We start from the raw sequence: 26,730 nt of genomic DNA, 5'->3' as shown, positions 1-26,730 counted from the left end.
AAGTCAGATTACAGAATGAGCCACTGTATTTGATCTAATTTTGAAGATAAGAGCAATTTAATCTTTATCATTGATTTTTAGATATGTAAAATGCATGAGATATGGAAAATAAGCTATGCAAAAGCACGCAGTTTTTAACACCTCATGGGCCAAAGGCTGCTTTCAGATACGCTAGTGCAAATCAGTCTGCTAAACTAGAACTGTGCCCGTGCAACAGGGCAGAATTCAGCTATAGAATAACCAGGTTAATGAAAGGTTAATATACCCTAAATACTAAATAATGATACATGAGAGTTCATATTTAGAAATTGATTCCTTTGTGTGAGCCCTGCTGGAAAACACAACAAAACAAAACCCGAAATCTGCGTCGCTTTAAGCGTATTGAACCCTTAAGCGAGAGAATCCGGTGGGGCCTGGGCCTGGCGGGAGCGCTGGGGAGCGCCAGCAGTTTGGTGAAAGTATTCGTCATCACCACGGCATCGGGAATGCCCCCAGCGTAAGAGGATGAACTTCGAGTAGCTCAAAAAATAAAATAAAATAAAATAAAATAAAATAAAATAAAAATAAAATAAAAAAAATAAAAATAAAATAAAAAAATAAAAATAAAAATAAATAAAATAAAAATAAAAATAAATTAATTTAAAAAGCGCCCAGCTGCTGACCGCCACCCCGCAGCACTCGCGCTCACGCCCCGTCCGTGCGCTGCGAGCCGCGCGGAGGCGCAGCTTCCGCGCCGGCTGCTGCACGAAGGGGGCGGCGCGGCGCGGCGCGGCGCGGCGCGGCGGGCGGCGGCGGCGGCGGTTCCGGGCACGTCGGCGGGCGCCGCCGCCGCCCCGCGCCCAGCGATCCGCGCCGCCGCCGCCGCCCCATGGCCGCTCCGCGGGACCCGCCGCCCCCAGGTGAGGAAGCCGCTGCCGGCGCGGGGAGCGGGCGAGGGGCCGCGGCCCAGGGGGGTGTTAGCTGCTCCCCTCTCCCCCCGACCCCCCGTTAATCAGTGCTGTAACTTATCATGCGCTCCGCTGGCGTGATTTAGCTTGCCTTGCCTTGTCAAGCCCGCGCCGGTGTTGGGCGTATTAGTTAGGTTGTATTTGCTAACAGCGTTTTGAAAAGGTTTTCTCCTTCTCCTTTTCCCCCCTACTCCCAGACTTTAAGTGGTTAGGAAGCCAGTGCTCCCCAACTTTCACAGCTAATGGCACGCAGAAATTTGAGTGCCTAGTATCAGGTGTGCCCGGCTGTGTTTTCCCTGCCAGACTGTCCAGGCAGTGCAAAACTATTGCAAAACTGGATGGTTTGAATATTTTAACAGTAAACAGAAAAATACTTGAGTGCTGAAAGACTTAGCTTTAGATTTATCAGAAAATTTGACTTATCAAAAAACTGTAATACAACTGAACTCTATTTCCTCCTCGTATTCAAACACGAAGCTCACGTGCTTTTGGTCAAAGTACCATTGGTTTTGGTTTCAGTCAGAGGGGCCGTCTGTGTTAACATCTGTATTGGCGCGAGCCCTTTGAGTTGCACCAAGTTGTGCCGCTGGTGTGAGCGCCCTGCCTTGGCTTGGAACGGGTCCTAAACGCCTATCGTGGAATTACCAAAGGAAGGTAGGCCGTAGGCGCTTCCCGCGAGGCCTCGGGGCTGTGCTTCGGGGAAGACGCTGCAAGAGAGGGAGTATTGACCCTGCTGCAGAGCGTGTTGTGAACCTCCTCCTGCTTGAAGGCCAAATATTCCAAGTTCCCTGAAACGCACCTTCCAACTTTCTTCCCCTGTGAGGGTGAAGGACAGTTGTGGGACTGGGAATTTGAATGTGCATGTGTGTACATATATAAACGGGCAGTGTTCAAGCCATGTTTACACTAGTAAATGCACGGCCCTGCTTCCCAGTTAGAGTAGCAGACTTCAATGCGGAGAAACTGTGCTGGTGAGCGCAAGCCTGATGCTCCAGTCACAGACTGGTTGGACTGGCCAGGCTCAGACAGAAGAGCTGCAAGGACTCCTGGACAGCCAGTGTGCAAGAGCTGGGCTGCTAAAAGGAGCCTTGGGAACAGCTACTGAAGCTGAGCTACTTTGCATGTGATTCCTGGCAGGAACGTGAGGAAGTAAATACAGGCCAGTGGTGGCATGCTATCAGTGGGGAGTGATGGTGGGAGTGTTTTTGAGGGGAGGATCCTAGAAAATGATGTTATCAAACTGCGTGTCACAGTAACTGTGAAATCATATGGTCTGCACTGAATAGTTAGTCAGGTGTTATCTTTTCTTTTTTCAGCCTTTAAACATGCAAAACTGTATGGTTTTAGTTTGAGATACATAGAGAATTTTCCCATCCTGCTGTTTGAAAAAGCACTTGAATCCAGCTATATGAAATGAGTTGCAGAATGTTTTGGGAAATGTGTGTGGGAAAGAGAGATGGGGACGTGGCATTTTAATTGCCTTATTCAGAGTTAAATATTATGCCAACTATCTGTGTTCAACAAGACCACGGCGAATCATTCACAGCCGGTACGTGAAACCTTTATGTTCAGGTACAAATGTTCATATGCATACATGCCACCTGCAGAAAATATTGGGAGCTGGTAGCGCTCTGCAGTTTAAAAAAACAAGGAAATTGCTGCTCTTCATAAAGAACTAGAATAACAAGAGGAAAGAAACTGAGGTATAGGGAAAGAAAGATAGCCTTTAAGTAATATTTTGAGATGAATGCTAAGCAAGAAAAATCACTGCAAAGTCACTGATTCACAATTACTGTTTGTGGGAGATCTGGAAAGTAGGAGTCAGTTAAAGCTGCCACCCTGTGCCCCATCTCTGCTCGTGGGATCACTCTGGGGTCTGCCAGGCCCTCATTCCAACAGCTGTGTACTCTGAGCTGCTCTCACTTGTTCCATGCTTCCCTCCGGACTGTGGGAAGTACCAATATTGCAATGTATCTTGGCTGAATCTTGGAGGTGTAATAGTAGATAGAGGATGGAGCCTTTGCCATATGGTATAGTAGCCATCAAGAATCACCAGGGCATGGACCTTTTGAGGGGCCTGCTTTTATCTGCATTCAGGCTCCCCTTTTAAGGGCCAAAGAAAGATTTTTCTTTTTTTTTCTTGTTTTTATTTTTTCCCCAGTCATAGGGCTTCTGGAATAAACTGATAATAAGATGTCAATTATTTATTATTTCTGTATGTTGCTCAGTGTTGATGTGTTGCTATAAATACTTGATGAGAGATGAATTAAGAATACATGGGAGGTGGTCAAACAGTTCTAAAGAACTAATCAGAAGAACAATCAAAAGTTATTTCTAACTAAATATTGAAACAAGCTCTTTAGAGTTATTTTTGTAAGGTTAGGTATTGTGCTATTTCCATTTAACTGGCTGTGGAGTTAGTCAATGACATTACCTAGAAAATCCAGCAAGTTGTTGCATACTGATACTTCTGGGGTTCAAAATAAGGTTTGAAACTTCTCCAAAAGTGGTAACTAACGGCAGTGATAGGTTGCAGTCCTCAGTGGAGAGCAGCACTGAAGGGAGTTGAGTTGTATGTTTTGCCACTGGGTTTGTTGGGTTTTTGCTGACAGTGGAGAAATGGTGAAACTGCGGGCTAGCCTTGGAGAGAAGTGTGGCTTTGAGAGTAGACAGCCTTCTGCCTCTTCTTGTCAAGGTTTTCCCCTTTGGCGTGTCACCTCCAGCCTGTTCCTCCCCTAGTCCCAGTCCTGTTTCTTCTCTGCCAGTGGCTTCTCTTTGCAGCCTATTCTTTAACCTGGGTATGTCCATATTTTTGCTCATCATTTCTGACACTCATCTTCTTAATATGCTCATAGAGAAAGTATTACTTTTTTTTCTCCAAACCATCATGTGAGGCTCAGAGCATTAGACTAGTCTGTCAGCTGCATAGGAAGTTTTTGACAGCATGAGGAAATGAGCCTGTGCATTTAGAGGATCCAGCTCCTGGGCCATCCTTCCTCCTCCTTTCCTTTTCTCTTATCATCCCCCTCCACCCCAGAGCTCCTTAGTGTCCTTTTCAGTAGCCATAATTTCTCCTCCACTGGCTTTTCTTGCCTGGGCTATCTCACCACAATCCCAAGCTTCCTCCTCCGGCATTTCACTCTGACTCCCAGCTCTCATGCTCTCTGCCACTGGCCTTCCTGCTCACTCACTACTGGTCCAACTGGCCCCATTTTGCATCACTCGAGCCCTTGTTCAGTACTGCTGTTTCTATTTTATCAAATTCTAGTTCTAGTTTCAAGTTTCTTTTCCTGTCAAACAGGCCAGCTCCCCTTTCTTCATCCTCAGCTCCTGGTCTCAGCTATCTTTCCAGTCCCCTTTTCCCTGGCTCCCAGTATGTGCTTCTTTTGTACCCCTCACAGGGTGGGCTCTGCAATTAGCTAGTGACTTGCTCTGCCTCGATTCCCCCTCCGGGTCCTTCGCAGCTCCCGGTTATAGTTCCCACGTGTATTCTCCATTTTTGGTCCTACTCTTTGGAAATGACGTACTCTAGCTTAGAGTCTTTTCTTGTAGCCCACTCTGCATTTGAGTGGAGGAGTTTATGGTGGTTTTTGCTGCCCCTTACTGTCAAGGCAGGCTTTCTTTGGGACATGCTGTTAATACTATGTTTCTGAAGCAAGGAGTTAAAACTCATCAGAAAGGTCATCTGTTAAAAAGACAGAGTTCTGTTTTGCTTTGAGGTGCTCATCTGTATATGTGTTTCTAAACTCGCTACTGCAGTGTGAACGTGCTCATCGGAAATTTCTTAGACCTCTCCCACTTAAAACCTCTGTGGTGTCTGTGTGCTTGGGATGTGCTCGAGCCTTGAAGGACTGACCCGTCCGGGGAGGCACCACCTGCCTGGACAATGCCCTGGTCTTCTTGAGGGCTCTAGTGCGCAGAATGGTGCTTCCTAAACCTTCTGCCCCAGGCAAAGAGGAGCCCTGGCACCAGACTCGATGGCGAAGAACCGCTGCTGCTGCGGCTGCATTGGGCAATCCTGGAGCTTTTTCTGTCCCTCCATGGCCATGTTTATTTATTATTTTTTATTTTTAGCCTGTTTTCTAGTACAGTGATGCTTTAGTTTGTCACTGTTGTTTTGAGTTGATTGGATAGGAGTAGGCCCAAAAATAAAAAACATGCTGAGTTTCAGCTGGTTATAATAGTGTCTGTGCAACTTCATTGCTATTTGAGGGATCAGTGTTTATACTGCGAGTTTTGTAATTCATTTTTGGGACTATGTGTGTTCTAAAATGCACTGATTTCTGTATTTGGAAGATAATCACCTCATTTGTTTCTGCCACCCCTTTCTGGTTGAGGCAAAAAGAGCATTTAATGCATTCCTGTAGTAAGTTTGAGGACTTTTAGAATGCGTGTGACAAAAATGCTAATGCCATTACATTATTTAAAACGCTTTTCATAATTTTCAAGAAAATGATACTTACCAGCAGAAGAGATCCTCCCTGCGGAAATGGCATGAAGACATTAAATTGAAGGAGAGGTGCTTTGAATCCTGGCTTCTGTATGAGTTTTGTTTCAGACTCTCTGTAATTTTGGTCAGTATTCAGCTGCTCCTTAGCCATCAGTGCAGAGGGGATGACATTCAATGATTCGTCTGAAAGAGCTTGGAAGATTTGTTCTCGTATCCTTTGGATGTTAATATAAGTTTATGGTTCTATTGTGTAAATAATGTTTACCTCAGATATGCTTTTATTAGATTTTATACTGCAATGTGCTATTTATTTTAATATTATATTTTGTTGCAGTGGATATAGTTACTGTTTGAATTATTGCTTTGGAAAAATGGAGTGCTTCTATCTGGAGAAAAGACTTATTTTTAGCTGATTTCATTCTTTATTGTTGAATTGTTTTGGAGTTTTTATTATTATTTTTACTAAAGTTACTTAGAATTTTCATTTAAGTCTACCTTTTATCAGTTCAGAGTAGGGTTTCCTTGGCGCATCAGTTTTTCATGTATTGGCTAGCATCTCTGACATTTCTAGTTTATCCTGTTTCCTTGTGTAAATGAAATGTGACCTAATGCACTTAAAGGCTGTATAGTTGTGCTTTATCTTGATCAGGTACAGAAGCAGAATATGAGTTACTGGATGAAAATATTTTGAGGATTATGCAGTAATTAAACTTATTCATTTCCAGCAGATTATGCAGCAAAAGAGCCAGTAGAGGATACAGATCCGAGCACTCTTTCCTTAACGATGGTATGTGTATCTGTTCTAACACACTTATAATCTTTGTAACTCTAGAGTTATGTAATGCAGAATTGAGCTAAAACATTCAATAATGTTATTAATCCAAACCATGCATATAGATATATATCATTGTGCAACTAAAACTTAATTTACTAACCTTCCATAATTAACTTGGAAATAAAATTCTTGATAAGTACATCAGCGGAATTGGACGTTATCAACTAAGCTATCCCTGGGTTAGACAGGAAGGAAGTGTTCTTACATTGTTACAGTATTTTTTTTACGGTGCCTCTGATTTATATACCCGCAATGTTTCCTTGCCAGATTGTTTTGTACTATAGGAATAGGCCCATCTAGCTACTTATTTACTCCAGTACAGTACACTACCCTTTTAAACAATAGGAGGAAAGATTGGTGCTGAGATTCTTCTATCTGAATGGGTTGGAGAGAAAAGAAAACCAAACCAGAACTTAAAATGTCAATTGTATTCAATTATTATTCTTTCCTGTACCTATTTTCTCTGATGACATAAGCTGATAGGAAGATGTGTCCAAAAACAAGTGCCTTAAAAAAGGCATAGTGTGAACCTAGTGAGTCCTGGGCCTGCTAGCACACTCTTTACAACAAGTTTTTATGTCTTAGGATACTAAGCCTGCCAGTCTTATGCTGAGACAAGATGTATATCAGGTAAATGGAATATAAAATTCTGTGAAGTCTTTTAAGAGTTTTTATTTTTAATATTGCTAAAGATTGTTTACTCTGGGGAAAAATAACAATGCTGCCTAGCCCAGAGAAGACTGTTGCTTATGTAGTTATGTAAACAGATTAAAATACATTGGTTTATTTTATGGATGGCAAGTGAGCAAGCCATTGCTTTCCCTTGATGTTTTCTTTCAATTCTCCAGTTTTGCAAAAGGGAATCAGCAAAAAAAAAAAAAAAAACTCAGAAAATATGGTAAGTCCTTTAAACACTGATCTTCCACAGGATCCAGGATTTCAGCCTATGCATATGCATTTGTGTTAGCAGGCTGTCATAAAAGGAAGAGAATTTTGTAATGATTTTTGCGGCTTGACTAAATTTAAAATTGTGCCCTTGCCAAGGGAAGCTTTGAAAAGGTGATGAAAATTTTCTGCACCCCTTTAAGACAAATGAAATTTCACCATTCACCACCACCAGCACACCCTCCCCCCGCCAAAATTAAGAGATCTTTAATCTGTTTGTTTGTTTAAGAGCTTCCATAAAAGACTCCCTTACCTTTATGTAGGGGTAGAGGTAATAGGGAAGAAGGTGGATGTTTAGGTCTAATAGCAAGTTATAACACAGATGCCTGGAAATTAGCAGCTATCTCCTTAAGCACAATAATGTTCTTATGCATCTTAATCAGCTTTTTAATTTCAAAGCAGAAAGGAGAATGTTTTTTTCTTCAGTGCAGTAACATTTTAATAAAGGTTTATCTTTGTTAAAAGAGCTTTTGAAATCATCTTTGTTCCTCTTGATATCCATTACCTTTTCTAGATTGGTATCTTGCTTGTTAAATGCAAACTTCTTTCCCAGTCTCTCTGCTTCCCCACCAAACTGCTATACTGTAGCAAAGCTACAACCCATATTACTTTTGGATTTTAAGTGATCTGCTGATCCGCATTGTTAGTTAGTGTCTCATTTCCCGTGAAAGAAGCTCATTGCTATATATATATATGATTGTAGATGGATCTGCTAGTAGCAATTTAAAAGATACAACTATAATTCTGCAGTTTTTGAACACTCTTCCTCCAGCACAATTGCACTGAAAATAACAAACACTTGTGTTTCTTGCTTTTTTATGACAGAGTGAAAAATATCCTGTCCAAGATACAGGAGTACCTAAAGGTAAGTAGTGTGAATTCTGTGCATTAGTTCAGGTGTTGTAGATCTGGGTTGTTACATGCAAAGCTGTCCGTGTTATCCAGCAGACTGAAGTACTCTGCTCCCCCATCCCTCTCGCCCCCAGATGTTTGTTTTAAATGTAGTGTGTGTCTGTATTTTATGGTCAGTTTGATATACATAACTTTTGAAATCTCCTGACAAAGTTTAGTTTTAGTGCAAAAATCGTGACTAGCTATCATCAGAAGATCTTGCTTCTCAGCTTGGAAGGAAAATATGGTGGTGCCATCAAAAAACAGAGTTCAGAGAACAGACGATAGAGACATGATAATATTAAAAGGTGGCTTTGAAGAGGTTACCAGTGCCTTCAGGTTATCAGAAATATAATCCAGAAATACCTTCCAGGTCTCTTGCCTCTGATCGCATTCCCAGCCCTGTAACGAGTTAACTCTTCGTGCCATCTCTTTACTTTGGGCAGGCATTTATTCCATTTACTTAAGCACTTAAGGTAGGTACTTTCTGCACAAGTTCCTGCCTCTCCTCACTGGCAATGGAGCGAGTGCAGGCCCTGCATTGCACTGAAGTTGGGTCGGATAGTGCAAATAGCCGCTCTAAGATTTCCTTGACTGTAGGAGGAGCTTTGTGGCATTGCAGACTTCACTGATGGCTTTTGCCCAGGGGATGCGCTGGCAGGGTCTCAGGTGGGGCACGCAGTGCAGGGAGGATGTTCTGCACCTGGGAAGAGACGAGGGCAACCAGGCAGCAGCTAGTCAGGAGGGAGACTTGTATTGAGGATAGCGGGCAATATACCACTGGGGGCTTAAGAAAGGTTGAAAGGTAATTTATGGGGCTTGAGGGAGCCAGCCATGGCAAATAAGCATCTTCTCAGAAACACCACTCAGTGGGGAAGTAGAAAGGGGCTGAAGATTAATTTGAAATCATAAGCTAACTTCTGTTTATTTGCAGGCAGATGATTTGTTTCTTCAAAACTATTTACTAATGCTAAAGAAATTTCTCTGTAACATTTTTTTTCCTATGCCCTATTTTTTTCTTTCACCTATGACACTAGTTCCTTAAATTGGATGAGATAATTCCTAATCAGCTAACATGTTCAGAGTCTTGAAATCTGACATTACATGTGTTAAGTATATTTAATTGAAAAAGCAAAGCTGAGAGGAAGTGAAAATTTCAGCACTTTCTGCAGAAAGGAAGCAGATTTATTTGTTTTTAATTTTAGTTTCTGTTTCCTCTTGCTAAGTGTAAAAAGATGCAAGTACTAATATAGCTTGGCATTTCCTCTTTAGAGTAGGAAGTGATGTAAACAGCTCTTAATGTTATGTTCATTTCTGGAATTTCTTTTTCTTTTTCTTTTCTTTTCTTTTTCTTTCTGGATGTGATTTTTAGAAGTATTTCTTTCCTTGTTGTGGGTTTTGAAACTTTGAATCAGTCCTAGAGAGTTCCTTAGAGGATGCCCTTCCAGTGTGCTTATACAGACTTCAAAATATGAATCTGGGAGTTAAAAAAAAAAAAATGTTAAAGATATGCAGACCTGATTCTACGTAATACAATTTCTTTTTGCTTCAGATTTAATGTTTGAATAAGAAGTACATAGGCCTAAAGTCAGTTAGCTAATGGATCATTTTAGGACCTATCTTAATAAAGTTCTTAGCACCCTCTACTGATTTTGAATTCAAGCTGAGTTGAGGGAACTTTTCATCTTTCAGGATTAGGCTAAACATTCACTTCATGTTTTGATTATAGTTCTACTTCCAGTCAAATATAGAACAAAGTTGACACACGGTATTTCCATATGAATTAAGTGGAGTTTTGATAACTGTATTCTGCCTTTTCAGCCAGATTTCTTTTGGTCTCTGGTGGAGAGAGAGAGAAAAAAAAAACCAAAAACAGAAACCCCCTCCAAACAAAACAAAACAAAAAAAACCCCCACCCCCACGCACTTTCAATAAGCATTTATAACTGCTGATGGTGGAACACTATTTCACTTTATTTCAACACTCTTATTTAAAAAAAGGAAAAGAGGAAAGTCATTGTTTTTTTTTTCTTCCCTGCAAGTGTAAAGATGACTTATTTGATTCAGATCAATTCCTTGGGTGAGATAAGGAAAGATGTCTCCTTTCTGTTATCTGGTGATTCACAAAGATGATAGCTGTTGTTTAATGAGATTTTATTGCAAAATGAACAGGAGGTAGTAATGAACTAATACCACAAAGGCACTCGCCATCAGGGAGCATTCTGGTATGTGTGGAGCGTCGCCTCTTTTAAGCTCCCCTTCGTGTTTCAGCAGCCCTTGACCCTTGGGATTTAAGCAAAGGGTTTGCCAAGGGGGACCTTTTAATCATGCAGATGGAAGTTTGTTTGCACAGGGTTCACAGGAGGCTTGCGCATTGTTTATATGCCATTCTGAGAGCTAAAGTGAGGCTTGAAGGGTGAACAGAGTTTGTGCTGCCCTTTTCAGTGGGACTCCCAAGGCAGGTGGTAAACACACTGTTTGAAATGGGTTATTTCAGTGCTTAAGAAAGCCCTCTGCACAACAGAGAGAAATAAGATGGTGAGCCTAATTCACAAAGGGGCAGAAGTAAAAATATACACTCATATAGTACATATTTCAATAATGATTTTTATAAGCCTGATTTAAAAAGAAGCAAAGCAAAAAGAGGGTTATGTTGACTTGTGACATTCTTTTCCGGCCAATTTTGACTGTATTGGTTTGGTTAATATTCTCTTGGTTCTACTCCTGGTCAGCTTTATGAAAGAAGAACATGACTCTTCCATCAAAAAATGTATAGCAGTTCTTTTTTAAACAATGGCTACACTAATATTTGATCCCTACAAGAATTATTTTTCTTTGCATAGTCATATTCTGCATGATTTTTATAATCACTGTCAATTTAATGCTTTGGGTTTTTTTAATCCAGTATTTCCTAGTGACTGATATGGAGTTAAATGCTGTGTGTTAGACATGGGTGAGGTTTGTTTGAGAGCCTTGCTATTTAAATTTGTATTTGGACGGGAGACCAATGTCTCATAATTTTTGTCTTAGATGAGGAATACCTAACAGATCAAGTTACTTTGGAAATTGCCTCTGTGAACATCAGGACTCTTACATCAGATTCAGGCCTAGTTCAACAGGTAAGGAAAATTATATCTGAATTTAAACTAGCCTATCTTCAAAATGATTCAAGAGAGCAAGTAATTATTCAGTAAAATAGACCAAAAATAGACTTGTTTTTCAAGGTTCCGTGAAGTAAGCTCCTGTGGAAAAAAGCAAAACAAAACCTATTTAAACTACAAAGCAAATGTTTAGGATTTTATAACCTTTGATTGATGCATAGACGTTCTGAAGAAGAGCTGCCATTGGGGTGAGGCTTTGGCACGCATGTTCTCCATCTTTCTGGCTAAAAATAGAGCTGGGACAGAGAATAAGTAATGGAGTGAAGAATCCTGGGTCTTGGACTCCTTGTGTTTTGCTTTAGGGAGCTCTTTGTTCTGCTTTGACTTGGGGACCCTGTTCTTACTGTAGTGGAAACACTCTCCACCAGTTGTTAGGTCTCACTTTGCAGTAGGGTGGGCAATGCTGAGTGATCCCCATGCATCACGGTTGCCCTCTTTCGGGCAAGTGTAACTTGCCAAATTTATTCTCTTTTGATTGAGCAGAAAACTTGGAAAAAATGAGCATTCTCCTGTGGAAAGAATGAAATTGAGTTCTTCATGGCAGAATCCCATCTGCATTTTACCAGAAATGATCATGTGCATTTTGTGTAATATGCATTTTGTAGGTGATGGAGCTAACCTTCTCATCAAGTCCATCATCAAGAAGAAAGCATTTGTTGCCAGATTATGCCTCTCTTGCTGAAATTGCTATGATGAAGGAGCTGCTGTACAGATATTTCAGAGTATTAAGATGTTAATGGCTCTAAGGACCTGGAAAATATTCTGCTTATCATCAGTCTGTGCATAGGTTTATAGCTTTGATTAATTTTGTAGAACTTGGCCTGATTTTATTTGCAGGTAAAAAAATACTCTTGTTTAATAGCTGCATTTTATGGGCAGTTAACAGTGCATTGCATTATTGCAATTTTATTGCAAGAAAATGATCTTGAATACCCTCAAGTGCATCTGAGTTGATAAAAGTGGATTATAACTGATTGGTAAAAATACTAGTTTTGGAAGAAGATGTATGCAACAGATAAAGGATGCTTTTTTTTTCTCTTTTTTTTCCTGTGTACTACTTCTTGCAGTACTAGCCACTCCTGTTATTTTTATCACAAGATATGGCATCTCTTTTTATGATGACATCTCTTAAGGGCATTTACATATTAGCTTTCATAATGAGGTTCTAAGTTCCATGACTTTAGTAAGTCTGAAAGATGTTACTGAAGCGCAGTACAGCTACTTAACTATTGCAAACCAAATGAAAAATACCCAGTTTTCTCCCATTTTAGTTTGGTTGATCCATTGATTAGTTTTGTTTCTCTTTAAATAGATCTCTGGAGAGATGATTTAAAATGTCATGGCATTTTTTTCAGTGTCTGGGTCAGCAATAGTGCAACTATTGTATTTTAGCTCCATGTAGTTGTGGACCAAGGGAAAGAACCAATTTGTTTGTTTGTTTGTAGCATATTTTAACCACTATCCCTAATGATTACTAAGTGTTAACTACTTAGTGATTACCTAGTGTTAACTAAGAACATGTTGAGCTGTGATGGGCAGCTGCTCTTCCAATATGTTACCCCTCTGGGGATTTGCTCCTTGGGACTTAATATTGTTCTCCTCCTTTTTAGGAATTTAATGGAAATGGAGACAATGACTATAATTAGGATTTCCAGATTTACCTTTTTCTTAAACTTAGGATGCTCATATGGCAAGACTGTCAAGTTCTTAAGTTAAGCTTTCTCTCGACAGAGCTTTTTATCTGGTGCCAGTGGAAAAGCAAACTCCTAGAAGATAAAGCCAAGGGTTATCCTGTTGAAAGGTGGCATGAATGCCTCTGTTGAGCAGAGACCAGTCGTTGCAAGAAGAGCTGACGTTGCACCCCTGATCCTGCAGTTTTCAGGGAAGAGAGAAACAGTGTGCAAATTTTAGCTTTCCTGACAAAGTTTTTAACTTTGGAGATAGTTCACCACATTATCTGAAACTGCCTATAAATTGCTTGTAGTGGATTTCTTAGTACAGACAGTGTAGATAGGAACAGAGTATCTTCTTACATTGTATTGTTGCACCGTTGGCTTGTGCTTGCGTGCACAGCCTCCAAGATGCTAAGAGGCCTACTATGACAGTTTTTGCAGAATGATGCAATACAAAAATCAACAATGTTTTATTGCAGTTATCTAAGCGGAAAATCCCCTTCTACTTTCATCTTTAAATCCTCAATAAAAGAAAGCTATTTCACCTGGCTCCACACCTGCATAGTTAAAGTAAGGATAGCTGCAGTTTCCTGCAGTTCTAGGATCAAGGCGCTGTCCTTCAGGTTTTTAGGTGTTCCTCTGTAAAGAGCAGAAGAATTGAAATGTTACAATGTGTGCTGTAGTCTCAAGCTGCTAAGTAATTTCATTATGGTTTAATTAGCAGGCAAAAAGCCACTGAGGGAATGGTTACTTCAAACGGGAGTGTTAGATATGAGCCAAAGAAATGTTAAAGTCCAGCCATTCTCTAGAAATGTTTCCTGTATGTAAAGAAGTCTGTGAAAAGCTCCTCTGCTTTTACTAGATCAGTTAAACAGTCGCTTACTTTTTCATGTTACAGGCAAAGTTCTTCGGGGTCTCATTATAAAACACTTCAAAATCTTTTAAATCAAATCATGTGAGTTGTTGAAAGCTTTGTATATACTTTATTTTTTTTAAAAAAAAACTTAAACTATTTTTCATGCTCACAGTATGAGTTGTTGACTCCTGGTTGTGGTTCAGCAGCAACTTTTCATGACTGTGTACTGGGAGGTCACCTTGTAATAATTGATAAATGCCCAGGCTATCATTTTTCAAACAGTGAGTACTGCAGTCAGTGTTGAATTAACACCAATCAAATACGGAAAATTAAACAAACATGAAAAATGTGGGGAAGCAGAAGGAGGGAGTAAGAGCAAATTACTCCAAAGATGTAATTCTATAGCATGTCACTAACAGGGATAACATTGTTCAGCAGATATAACCAAAAGTACAGTTTTGTTGTAACTTAAACAAGGGTTATCTTAGAGCAAGAAAGGTCTCAAAGTCTAGAGGTATTTTCACTAGATGCTTTGCTGTCATGGAAGGAGGCCCAAGGTTGAAGGACCTGAGACTTCTACTATATTCACTGGAGAAGCATGAGTATGTGTACTTTTTTCTGTTGATTTCTTATTTTCTGTTTCCAAATAGGTTTATATATAATGGTAACTAGTGAGTGTGTAAATGATAGGTTAGTCCTAACCACTTGAAGCGCTGATGCTATTCTGTCATAGGAGTATCAAAACATAAAAACGCTGCCTAAAAAGACTGCGGATTGCTAGTAATTTTTCATGGCAGGTACGCCCCCTGTCTGACTTTACAGATAGCTCAAGGTTCTTCTAAGCAGTCTTCTGTCACTTGTAAATTAGACAAATAGTTACTCTGATGATTGAATATTTTGTTTTGATTTGTATTTATTTGCTACTTTTTAGCCAGAAGAGAAAGACTCACAAAACCATACTGGTGAATCACTTTCAGGTAATACGTCAGCTTTACTGATCTACATATTCTATTCCTAGATTTTCTTTATTTAAAAACTACTGTTTGCCATTACCTAGAAATGCCTGGATAATCAATGCCTGTGAAGCTCATTTCATTACCAAGACATGGTCTATTATACGCTCACCAGGGCCTTTGTTCTAAAAGGGGTGGTATTGATAATGCAGATCGTATAAAACACGTGTAGGCTGTCAGAATACATCTAGTACGTCCATTGTTGAAAAAAATCTGTAAACAGGTTGAAAGCAGAGGTTGGCAGTAGGCAGTGTGGGCTTATCCCATATGGTACAAATGCAGCAGGGCGGTGGCTGATATACAGTCCAGTTAATCCAACAGTGAACAACTGAGAATTTCCTTTTAACGAAGAAGGTTGTCCTATCATGTAACATTAGGACCATGCAATTAGGCGGGTAGGTCATCATTTTGCTCATCAGTATCTCAGGGCACCTTAGAAAAGCAGGTTCTTTTATAATGCTTTTGATAGTCTGCACACGGTACAGCACAAGAAGCAAGTTGATTTAGCTTTGTGTACCTATAATTGTGCCCTGTGTTTTCTTTACCCCTTCTTCCCTGCATTTATTGGAGGATAAAACTTACTCTGGCACCTTTGCAAAGCAAAATAAGATGAAATTCAGACAGGGTGCTCTTCCATCCTTTAAGCTCTTCCAGAACTTTGATTGGATTAGACTCATTTTACCTTGTTCATATAACTAAATCCATAACCAGCATAACTAAAGCAAGCAAGTTTTTTTTTTTTTTCCTCACTTCAGCAAGAGCTCAGGCTGCACAAGAAGAGCAGAATAGCTAATATATACCTTTTTTTTTTAGAGAACAGCTGCAAGGCCAGTGGAATACCTGAGAGCAAAGATATCACCAGAACATGTTTCTCCTTTAACTGGAAATCTAAACATTCATATAAAGTTACGTGTCTACAGCAGTGTTGTAGCTGCATGTCCTAACATGTTGGAAAGTTCAGGAGTTGTCTTTAGCTTGCTGAAAAAGCAACCTGATGAGCAACATTACAAAAATAACAATAGCCTGTTCTTCCCTTGGAAATTAAACCTGAAATGCACACAAAAGCTACATCCAGCTGAGTTACTTTCATAAGGAATAATATTCCCAGTACAAAAGTTAGTATCTGAAGGTCTTTTTGGAATTTTCACATAGTCTCACAGTAACCTTAACAGATGCTGTTATCTGTAGAAAAGGGTGGCATTGACTGATCTGGCCTTTCCCAAAGCTATAGTTCAAAAGTCTCTTACACCAGTGCTGATGCAGCACTCATAAATCGTGTCATTGTATCCTGTTCTTTTTTTTAATCAATATTGCGATTAATACAATTCTCTTCTTGCAATATCCCTTTTTTAAAGAGTTTCATCCCAAGCAGGAGCAGTTACTTGGCAGTACAACGAGGCTGCAGGGCAGAAGTTACAGACAGAGCCTAGGAGCACTTTCCACTACCTACTGTTCTAGACAGTGGATGACTGGACATGTCACTTGCTCCCTCCCTTCATAAAGGGGCTAGTTAAGGTCATGTCTGCAGCCAAAATGTTGAAACGGTGCCCTAGGCTATTGTAATGTTAAAGGCCTTTGTTTCTAATGCGAAACGCAACTAGAACTGGTTTCTACATACTTGTACAGGTTATTAATATATAATGCAGTCTGATAGCACTGCACTGTTAGGAGCACTGGGAAGATATTGATTGTTGTGTGTGGGAGACCTCTAAACGGCAAGTTCTGATATCTGATGCAGATTTTAGAACATATCACCACCTACTTCCAGCAACATGGTATTCTTATTTTTCTTTGACATGGAGGAGTGTTTTGTTTCTTTCCATAGCATGCATTTAAAGTAGGCTGCTTAGACAGAACAGAGACAACTTCTATTATAAGAACCTTTAAAAACACAGGAACAGTTTCACTTCATCAGCATTTAAAGTACTAGTTGTTAGCTGTGTTTGCAGTTGTTAGCAGAGATGCAGTTGTTAGCAGAGATACACCTGGTGCAAATACTTTTTTTTTTTTTTTTTTTTTTTTGTAAAGGCAGCAGCTTGGGAATGTGAAGCCTTTGCCTTTATCCTCTTTATCCTATCACATATCTATACAAGATTTTTATACAAATCCCTTCACATAATGTTGATAGTGGCATAAGCAGTGAAGCGGTGATTATGGCAGTTTCCAAGGAAGAAAGGTAGTGTTGTCCCCTTCCCCCCCCTCCCCCCCCAAAAAAAAGGAGGGGGGATATCCTAGCTCAGACAGTGGTGCAAGTCACATGCCTTTTTAATAAATGAATAGATAATATATTTTTAAAATTATTTTCCATTTGATTACAGACCTTGGATACAGTAAAGAGAAGTCTTGAAAAGTTAATTTCATGAGTAATTCACACTGGAACATGACTTTTAAAATATCAATATTCTGATTGTTTCAGAAATGGTTCTCAGAAATGTAATATTCTTCAACCATTTGAATTTTTGCCTTTTTGTTCATGGTGAAACCACAGTAATAAATCCTAACTTCTCCCCATATAATGGTTCTAACTACAGATCTCAAGAAAGCCTGCAAGGAAAATGGCACCTGCTCCTTGTGCTTATTTCGTGCTCCAACCATCAGTGACATGCTCAATGATGAGGACTTGTTGTACACTGTGAGGCTAAAGCTGGATCCCTGTCACCCAACAGTGAAAAACTGGAGAAACTTAGCAAGCAAATGGGGGATGACTTACGATGAATTGTGTTTCCTTGAACAGAAGCCGCAAAGTCCCACCTTGGAGTTCTTGCTACGCAATAGTGACAGGACTGTGGAGCAGTTGATTGAGCTCTGTAAATTTTATAAGAGGATTGATGTTGTGAAAGTGCTACTGAAGTGGGTGGAGGAAGAATGGCCCAAGAGAGGGAACAGAACTTACCAGAATGACTTCTAGGTCAAAGAAAATTGTTAGTCTGTATTGGTTAAAAGCTGGGACTAGCTGCCGCTAGTAAATGGGAAGCTTCCCACTGCCAGAGAAAGAGCCTGTATTGACCGTTTGTATACTGTGTGAACTTTATGTACTGTATACACATATATATGCTCTCCACCGTCAGGGTTGCAAACTTAACCTCCCCAAAGTAAGCTGAATAAGGCAGGTTGTATTCTGGAGTCTACAAACACCTTCAGTTTCTTTGCTGCAGTTTGTAGGCTTCCTAAGCAGAAGAGGAATGAAAAAGCCAGACTACTAATTTTACTGCAGCAGTTACGAACAAAGTCAGTTATGTGCTACTGCTGTGCTTTTCATAATGGAAAGCTATGATAAGAAGGGGAGTCTCTTGCCCTTGCTGGCAGCCCTTCCTCAGTTTTTGACATGTTCAACCTAGTACATGATGAGTGTTTTCTTTTTTTTTTTCTTTCTTTTTTCCTTTCTTACTTTTAAGGAAGCTTTATGACACCGGTTTTGGCATATGAACACCTGTGTGTTCCAAGCAGCAGTTTGGATTTGCATGTTCCAATTAATTTAAAGTTTGAACATCATGTTCCAGAAAATTAAGTTCTGATTCTCTTTTATAAACAAGAAGAGACATCGAGCAAAGTAATTGCATAGTTTTACATCATTAGGACATAGATTTGCTACAGAAGAAATCATGCAGTTCAGAGAAGCTTTCCAGCCCATAACCATTAGGGATAAAAAAGCAATGCTAAAGCAAAAATTCTTTAGACTTAAAATTAGCTTCCAAAATGTTGAAGAAAATGCTCCCCTGGGTATTCTTTTCTATCTCAAATGCCTCTCACTTTGCAGTGGGAGTAGATAGCTAATGCCTCGCCCAAAGTATATGCTTATTACTGACTACAACTTTCCTGTTTACAAGCTATGGTTTTCTTCAAGAGAGCACAACACAGTCCTGCAGGCTGATGTACTTTCTGTCTCACACCAGAGTAGTTGCACACATGCATAGAACTAACATAAGTTTATGTATTGATTAAAGCTACTGTAATGGGAATTCACTTACAGTCGTGGCAGACTGTTCTTAAAGCATTTAATGGTAATTTAGACTGACAAGGATTACGTCACTTTGGTACTCTGAATTATAATGTTTACATTTAAAATATTTTTAGAAATCGGTCTTTTTGTACCATTCTACTGAGTTCTAATGTTTAAAAGACCTCTTGAAAAATCAGTGATCTAGTGGGCTGTATAAAGTACTTTGCTGTAATGCCATAAGAATAAGAAATGTTATGAACTAAAAATACTTTTAGTCGTTACCCTTACTAAAGCATGCTGGACAAAGCTAATATGTACTTAAGTGCATATACCAAAACAATGGACCGTATGCCAAGATGTGGGGCAAACTAGAATGGGATATAGGTTGATGCGCTGTTTAGTTTCCTGAAGTAGAAATGACTAATTAAGAATTAGTAGCAAAGCTAATGGAAGTCAAAGTAGGGTTATATACTGAGTTCCTTACTGTAAGCAAAAAAGAAGTGACCTCTAGTAATACTGTAGTATAGATATTGTGGGGAATAGTTACAGAGTAGCTAGAAGTAAAGATTAACATTTTTCAATGTCAGGCACTAGTTCTGGGGGTTGACATAAATTAGCTTTACTGCAATTACTTCAAGAAGTTGAAGACCTTGCTTCAAGGTGAAGAAAGCCCTAAATTTGAGATTTGATTTTTTTTTTCAATTTAAAAGCTTGTGGAAGACTGTAATTTTCGTTAACTTTTTTTTAATCATTACTGAAAAATGCTGCCACACTTTAGAACAGAATGATTTTTTTTAGCCATATTTTTAAATTTAAATTGCACTGCTGTATCTCACAGAGGCTGCAGTTCAGATGTTTATGTTCCTCTCTTGGCAGCAGGGGTCTCCTGATAGAAGCCTATCAACTCTCACTTTTGCAAATAATCTCATTTTGGTTGTGAGCTCTGGAATCAGCTTTGAGGATAACTGCTTTGGCTGGGCTGCCTGCTATATTTCCAGTACCTACGGAGGCATCCAAATGCATGTGTGCAAATAGCTCATACACAGCTAGTCCAGCTGGATGCCCATACTTTGGGCCTACCATACGCATGATTTAGGGCAATGTGTCCGTGCTAAGTTGCTCTGTTTAGGGATGAGTGTTTGCAGATGTGCCAACAGCTTTTCTCTCCCACAGCTATATGCATGTGCTATACAGTTTGCTCTGCTGTGGTAGATCCTGTCCAGCAGGGAGTCTGGCTGGAGCCCTCATATGAGGACTCACAACAGGAACATGAAATGATGCAGGGACACTTCTGAATCAAGAAGCTGTTTAACTGAAATATGCCCCTCTTTCTGGCTAAAACCTGTAATATTTTGAAGAAAACCCATCATCTAGTGAAAATGAGTTCTAATTCCCTGTAGCTCTTAAAATCAATATAAGCTGCAAGGATTCATCTCTGCTGGAAATAAAGCTCCTTCTGAGAGTTCATATGTGGATTCTGTGTAAAATCAGCACTGAATGTTGAAAATGTTAGCTTTAAACTTCATTACACACTGGATTGCTCATTAGTATACTTGAAATGAGCTTTTTTTTTTCCCCTTTGTATGGCATGAATTGAGATGTACACTTCTTCGTTTTATATCTTTTTACAAGGTACCGGGTCTAAGTGTCCAGTTTAAGTGTTCTTATATCTCTTGTCATTATGTATACTGTATTTAGAAGAAATATAGATGGTCAATGTTTGTTTTTTATTGTGTTTGTTTTCATTTCTTATGGCACAAAAAAACAGCTGTGTTTTTTCCCTGCAGTCTTTTTTTTTTTTTTTTTTTTTTTTTTTAGCACCAAACTATCAACCAGAAGTGCTGTGCAAAAGCCTCTTGCATATCAGATTATAAGATGCATCGCTTCTTAAAGCACCCATGTTTGCAACAGTTTGCAACTACATCACTACAGCATCATGGTAGGTGCACCTTTTTCTTTCCCATATGAAAGATGAGTTAATTACAAGATGATGAACAAAGATGTTTGCAAAGCTACTAACTAGAGAGGTGCAAACAGAGCCTCTCTTTAGTAAGAGTCCACTGGGTGAACTCTTCCTGAATTAATAACTAATCTGATAACAAAGGTTAGAGAATCAAGTGGACACTGAAGAGACTCTACTAGACCATCAGTTTCGTTCCATTATGTTTCTCCTGGTCTCACACCAGACCCAGCTGCCCTTTCAGCTCTTCCGCTGGGAAGCTGGCAATAGCTAGTAACCCATTCTGCCATGTCTGTGTCTGTGGGATAATCAGCAGCCCTTCCCACCCACTTTGTCTTCGTGGGGGGAAGCCAAACCATTACATCCCTTCATTCCTGCAGCATTATTCAAGAGGCAATGAGCCTAATAATTGTTCTTTAATACCAAAGGTACTGCCCTGTGTTCCAGGAGCCTCCAGTTTAGCTATGAAGCTAGCTATGAGATAATCCCAAAAAGCCAGGGTGACAGTGCCCAGTTGCCTTATTCACTGCATGCATGTTACTCTGGTCTGTGGAGAAGGGCAGAAGAGGATTTTTGGGCTGTCTTTTGGATGCCAACAAGGATAGGGTAGTCGGCGTGGCTCCAAGTGCTTACCTGAAAGGCAGTTGTACAGAAGCTTTAAAACACACTAGTTCCTGAAGCACTACTCAGTAATAGAGGGTTACAACTGTCTGTGCAAGAATCTGCATTTTTTTTCTACTGTCTCAAACTGACTGTCCTCTACAATTCCAAGTCAAGTTGTTAGCAAGTTAAAAAATTTTGTTCTGACGTCTAGTGGTGTAAGTTAGAGTAGCATTGTTAACTTGTGGCCAGACATAATTGCAAATTATTCATCAGACACAATACAGTCATTTAAATGAACTCAAAGAAAGTGCATGGCATTTATAATAATTTAAAGATTGTCCTGCTCCTGTGATTTTTACAGCATATCACGTTCTTCCATCCATGAAGGAAAGGTGATTAGTTACTCATAATTGATTTCAATATGTCTTGTAAGTTCTCAGTTTTAGACAGTGGATCAGAGTGCCCTCAGACTTAGGGGCAAAGTGCTCCTCCTGCCTCCTCAGATAGTCCTGGCTGCCAGGCTAAGGTCTGCTATCAGCCTTAGCTGGGTAAGGTGGCTGAACATAAGGAGTACTCGGAAGAATTTATGTTAATTTATGTGGACTCTGTAAGTATAAGCAGGTGCTCACCTTGGCATTGATTGGGACTGACTTGATCTTGGAAGAAATTGGTGGTAAAGAGGAGTTGCCAGGCTTGTCTGCACGCTTTGTTTGGGGGTAATTAAACAGAAAGATTCTTTGGTCCTTTCCTCCCCCTCAGGTTTCCTCCCCCTCATGTTTCCTCCCATTTACCTTTCCTCTCCTTCATTTTTCTTTCCCCTCGCCTTTCCTTCTCCCACTTTTTCTCCCCCCCCACACCTTTCCTCTCCCCCACCTCTCCTCCCCATTGGCGTTTGCTTCAAAATTACCCAGTATGTAGTTTGAGAATACTTTTTGTCTCCAAAAATGAGCAAAGTTCTGTGTTGCTGACAACATGAAGCACACTAACACAGCTAAAAAGATTCATAACCAGAAGAGGCAGGATTATAGTGAGAAAGGGATACCCAAGTCCTTACACTAGCAATGATGCCTGAGGCTTTTTTCACGTTTATGCCTGGTATATGTGAGCTTCAACCACTTATCTCAAAATTCAACTCATTTATGAGCCCATGAATAGCTTATTAGATTTTTTTGTCCTAATTGATTTTTGTCTCTAATTTAATTTCTGTACAAGTGGAGAAATTTAGCCTACTGAAAGCCTGTTCCCCTCTAACCATCAGAAAACACCTACCATCTTGTGGTGACAGGTGATATTACAGCCTTCTTGTTTCCCCCTTGAAAATGCAGCAACACTTTTCAGAAGGGTGAGCACATCTGTAACTGTAGAGACCCAACAGGGAGATCCAGGAGCCTGCAGCAAGACCATGTAGCTAAGGCATGATGGTGCCATCCTGGGGGTCTCAACTGCATTCATGGGCTGGGTCTCTTGCTTTGATCCCATCACACAGTTTTTTGTTTTGCACAGATGCAGGATGTTTCATGATTTTAATCTGCCTCTGTAGGTGGGGACTGAGGTGCTGTGTTTGTGTACCTCTTGGCACAACCATCTTTTGGTGAGGGGGAATGGGACAGACACAGGTTTGCTCTAGTACCTGTTGCAGTGCAAATGAAGATGATGTGATCTTGACTGCTTAAAAAAGGCTAAAGCGTTATGTCACCGGTTTCAAAAAGAGGGGGTGAGTATGCTCTATGTGGCCCATAATCTGGAGATCGGTTTTCAAAAGGAGTAGTGACTTCCCTGTAACTCTTGCATGTTCTTTGGCCCTTGTTGCTGACTTGTATCTTGTTTGCTCATGTACTTGTCTTAAACCTTTTGCTTTAAAAGGCAGGCACTGCAACAAAAAGTAGATTACTTGCTAATCTCTGAAGTGAGAGGAGCACTGGCTGCTTCAGCAATGGGCTGAAGTGCAAATCTATTTAAAAATAAACTTAATTTTGTTCACTGTATTTTTTTAAGATTTGTTCTTCTAGGTTTTAAACTAAAAATTGGAAGACCTGAATGATCACTGAAGCTAAGCATTAACATACCAAAGAAGAATTATGAAAGGCCACTGATCAATTTGCAACTAAATAACACCTGAACCAGCTGGGCTATCAACTGACATATTTTAATGTTGCTGTACCAAAAACTGATGGCTCGTGTGCACTTAGTATCTAGTTAAAGCCTTTCAAATAAGCTGGGAGAATAACTTCCATCTGAAACTGCTGTGATGCACAGACAGTTCCAAAAAAGCAATTGAATACACAGCAGTACTAGGCTTTTGAGAGCACAGAGGCTTCATCCCTCTGGCCTGTTGTACAGTATTCACTAGAGAAGAAGTTACAGTTACTCAGGTACCACTCAACACTCAACATATAAAGAAGATCAGGTGAGAGTAAAGTCTACTGGGCATGTTTCGTGTTAAGGACTAGTGATCTTGAAGACCTAATTAAGAAACTAGATAACGTGGATGTCCACCAACTTTGGGTGAACACAGATAAATTTGTCATAACCAATATTCTCGATCTGTTACCAAACTCACCAAGGACACTTGATGAGACCTGCAGAAAGCCATGCAGGTAATTAATATTGAATGGTCATAGTGGTGCATTAGCATGACTTAGAGGCAGTATGTAGAGCAGGGAGGAACTTCTGGTTCTCAACAGGAGTTTGATTACAGGATATTCTGATAGTGCTTCATGAAAATGCACTACATGCTGCCATGAATTGTTGTGGAGGCTGAAAAGTACCAGTGGTCTAAAAAAGCAATTAGGCAAATTCATGGTCTGCTTGCTAAGTAAAATGGTGCAGTTGTGATCTCTAGCTCAGAAAGCCCTAAACTGGCAAGAGTCTGAGTACGTGGTACCCAGTGCTTGGCTTGCTTCTCACTCTGCTTCTCTAGGCAGCTCTTGCTGGCCACCATCTGTAATAAGCATGAGTTCATGGCCCTTTGACTTGACACAGGACAGCCAGTCTTGCCTTAACCACACCATGGAATAGCAAAGCAGATGTTTTATACTAGCTGCAAATGAACAGCAGTACTTAGGAAGCTGTTACGGTGCTGTATGCTTCAGAGAAAGGACAAATGTAGCCATGGAGTCCAAACTGCAGAGCAGGCCAGCCCTGTAAGTAAGGATGATTTTGTCTGGGCTTTGGTCTGTAGGCCAGAAGGAAAAGTAAATGAAATGTATCTGAATAATGAGAGACCATAAGAAGCCTACTATAAAAAGTACTGGATAAGCCTGATAAAAGAACAGCTGCTTCCATAAAAGGAAGCGCAGCATTTTGACTTGTAGCTAGGAGAGATGAATAAAAAGGACCCATGAGAGGGCCTGCAATATGTTTATTTGTATAAAGTCTAGTGACTTTTTTTTTAAGTAGATCACCAGTAATTGGAGGAAATTTCATAATTGGAATGGCATATAAAACACTAGGCCAGGTAACTGTGACCACATATGTGCTCACTTGGGCAAAGCCTTGCTGCCTGGAGAGGTACAGCTCAAAGGCTGAAAAGAAAGGACAAAGGAGCTCCTCAAGAAGTCTCCTCTGGGGAAGCAGGACTGCACATAATTGTGTACGTTGTGGCACTGCTAAAAATGAGGAGGGACTGGAAAGCAGGAGCAGGAAGTTGAACTGAAGCAGGTATCTGAGGCAGGTGGCAGTGTCAGAGCATGGCCTTGGTGGCTTGCGCCACCCAGGGCAGCTAGCACTGCTGGGGTCATGCAGGGTAGATGTGGCCCTGCTGTTCATCAGAGAAAATGGCAGTCCCAGCACTGCAGGAACATGGGTGTGAGGCGAGAGGTCTGCTGCAGGTGGTAAGGAGCAGATGTAGCAGTTCCTTTACCAAGAAATCATATGAATGCTCAAAATATTTTGTGTTTGTACCTGTTGTACTTTTTGTTATACACACACACACACACACACACACACACACACACACACATATATATATATATATATATATATATATATAAAATAAGGTGGCATTTCTTAAGCCACCTGATTAAATATGTGAGAAGTAGAAAGCATGTACCGTGTCATCAATTTAGGTTAATTTTCCCAGATTTCTGGGTGGATTTTAAATGTTACTAGCATGGCCTGAGTTGCTGCCAGATTATACTAAAACATGCTACAATTATACATATGATTCTACATATCAAATCCAGTTTTGCTGACACTAGACTGTTTTCAGTGAGCATGAATTTAAGCATTTCATTTGTCTGGACTAAAAATTTAATTTTACTATTAGACCTCCTCACTTAGATCCAAAAGCTCTGTGTAAAATGGTGCCAGACACCACTGGCCTGTCTTAATGCAGGTTGTGGTCTGCCACTATGCTGCCCAAGTGCTAGAGTCAGGCTCTTTTCCTGAGCAGAGAAGAAAAACAAGATGTAAATGGAGAGCTGAGTATGTAAAACATCACATGTTTAAGTTTTCAGTAAAGCAAGTCAAAGCAGTCCTTGGTACTCAAGAAGGAATAGGTAAGATTTGGAAATCCCCAAATTATCACTTGAAATGAGCAAGAAGTTCATAAAGGCTGTACTCAGTAGATTTGCTATGGGAGCAGCTGATGTGCACTGAATGCTCCCTGTGTTGCTGGTGTCCTGCAAAACAGTGCCCCTCTCCCAGTTCTTGTGGTTGGGGCAGGGTGTAGGAAAGGCAGGTAACATTTCTCAGGGGTAGTAGAGTCCTTCCTCAAATGCTACCCTTTGGCCAAGAATAGCTTCTAAATTTGGTTCAGCTGAAATAGACAGCCTGTGTCTTGACGCAGCACTTCTGTTTCCCTAGCAAGAAAATTTGCTGGAGTATAGAAAATCAGACTATGCAGCCAGGATAATACACAACCCTGGCAATAGCTGCATGCATACTAATTCAGTGAAGTTCTAGTTTTAAAACCAAAAGCCTGAATTAGACTCAGACCATGGAAATACGGGAAGACTATTGTAATTGCCTTCATAACTGCCACCAATAAATGTTGTTAAAACTAGCACTGTCACATGAAATCAGCAGGAAAATCACAGTCTATAAACTACCTAAACACATGCAGTGTGGTGCAAGGCTACTCAGCCTGACTGAGTCATTATCAAGGGTATTTTAGTTTTGAAAGCTGAAGTCGGGATTTTCCTGCGTTATAAACTTCCTATGACTCAGCTCTCAAAATGGTGATCAGCATGTTAATCAAACAGCTGTTTTGCTTTAGTAAAAACTGGTGCACACTTTAAATTAGATTATTTCTTTTGAATTGTTTCTTCTCAGAAGTAGAACTCTGAGCCAGAAATAGAAAAACTTTGTTTTCTGTAGTTCTTCTAGAAATACTTCTATTTACTGCTCTTCCTTCCCGTATCACTACCTTTTCATTCCAACCTTTCATCATCTCTCCTTTCCCTGTTATTTGACCTGAACTTTCAAACCTGCTTTAAAGTTAGGCTGCTTTCTAAT

General features: G+C 40.1%; 1 protein-coding gene across 2 annotated transcripts; it reads left to right on the top strand.

Annotated features, from left to right (window-relative positions):
* The first annotated feature begins 844 nt into the window (after positions 1-844).
* EDARADD (EDAR associated via death domain) lies at positions 845-20,438 on the top strand. Of its 2 annotated transcripts, none has more exons than XM_062573658.1 (6): positions 845-899; positions 6,126-6,184; positions 8,003-8,042; positions 11,098-11,186; positions 14,689-14,734; positions 17,302-20,438. In XM_062573658.1, exons 1-6 carry the CDS (start codon positions 869-871, stop codon positions 17,676-17,678), a joined length of 642 nt encoding a protein of 213 aa, XP_062429642.1. In that variant the 5' UTR covers positions 845-868; the 3' UTR covers positions 17,679-20,438. The 2 variants fall into 2 exon arrangements, with proteins under 2 accessions (XP_062429642.1, XP_062429641.1); XM_062573657.1 differs by having other exon boundaries at positions 869-899; positions 6,123-6,184.
* Positions 20,439-26,730: the final 6,292 nt, after the last annotated feature.

Source organism: Rhea pennata, chromosome 3 (assembly GCF_028389875.1).
Source record: "Rhea pennata isolate bPtePen1 chromosome 3, bPtePen1.pri, whole genome shotgun sequence".
Lineage (NCBI taxonomy): Eukaryota > Metazoa > Chordata > Aves > Rheiformes > Rheidae > Rhea > Rhea pennata.
Note: the sequence above shows the minus strand (reverse complement) of the source record. Positions and strands in the feature narration are given on the sequence as shown.

Excerpts from the sequence above, each read along its gene's own strand:
- EDARADD (XM_062573657.1), top strand. The coding sequence starts at position 869 with ATGGCCGCTCCGCGGGACCCGCCGCCCCCAG. Across the intron at positions 900-6,122 it reads GCGGGACCCGCCGCCCCCAG|CAGATTATGCAGCAAAAGAG; the intron begins GTGAGGAAGCCG and ends ATTCATTTCCAG. Across the intron at positions 11,187-14,688 it reads ATTCAGGCCTAGTTCAACAG|CCAGAAGAGAAAGACTCACA; the intron begins GTAAGGAAAATT and ends GCTACTTTTTAG.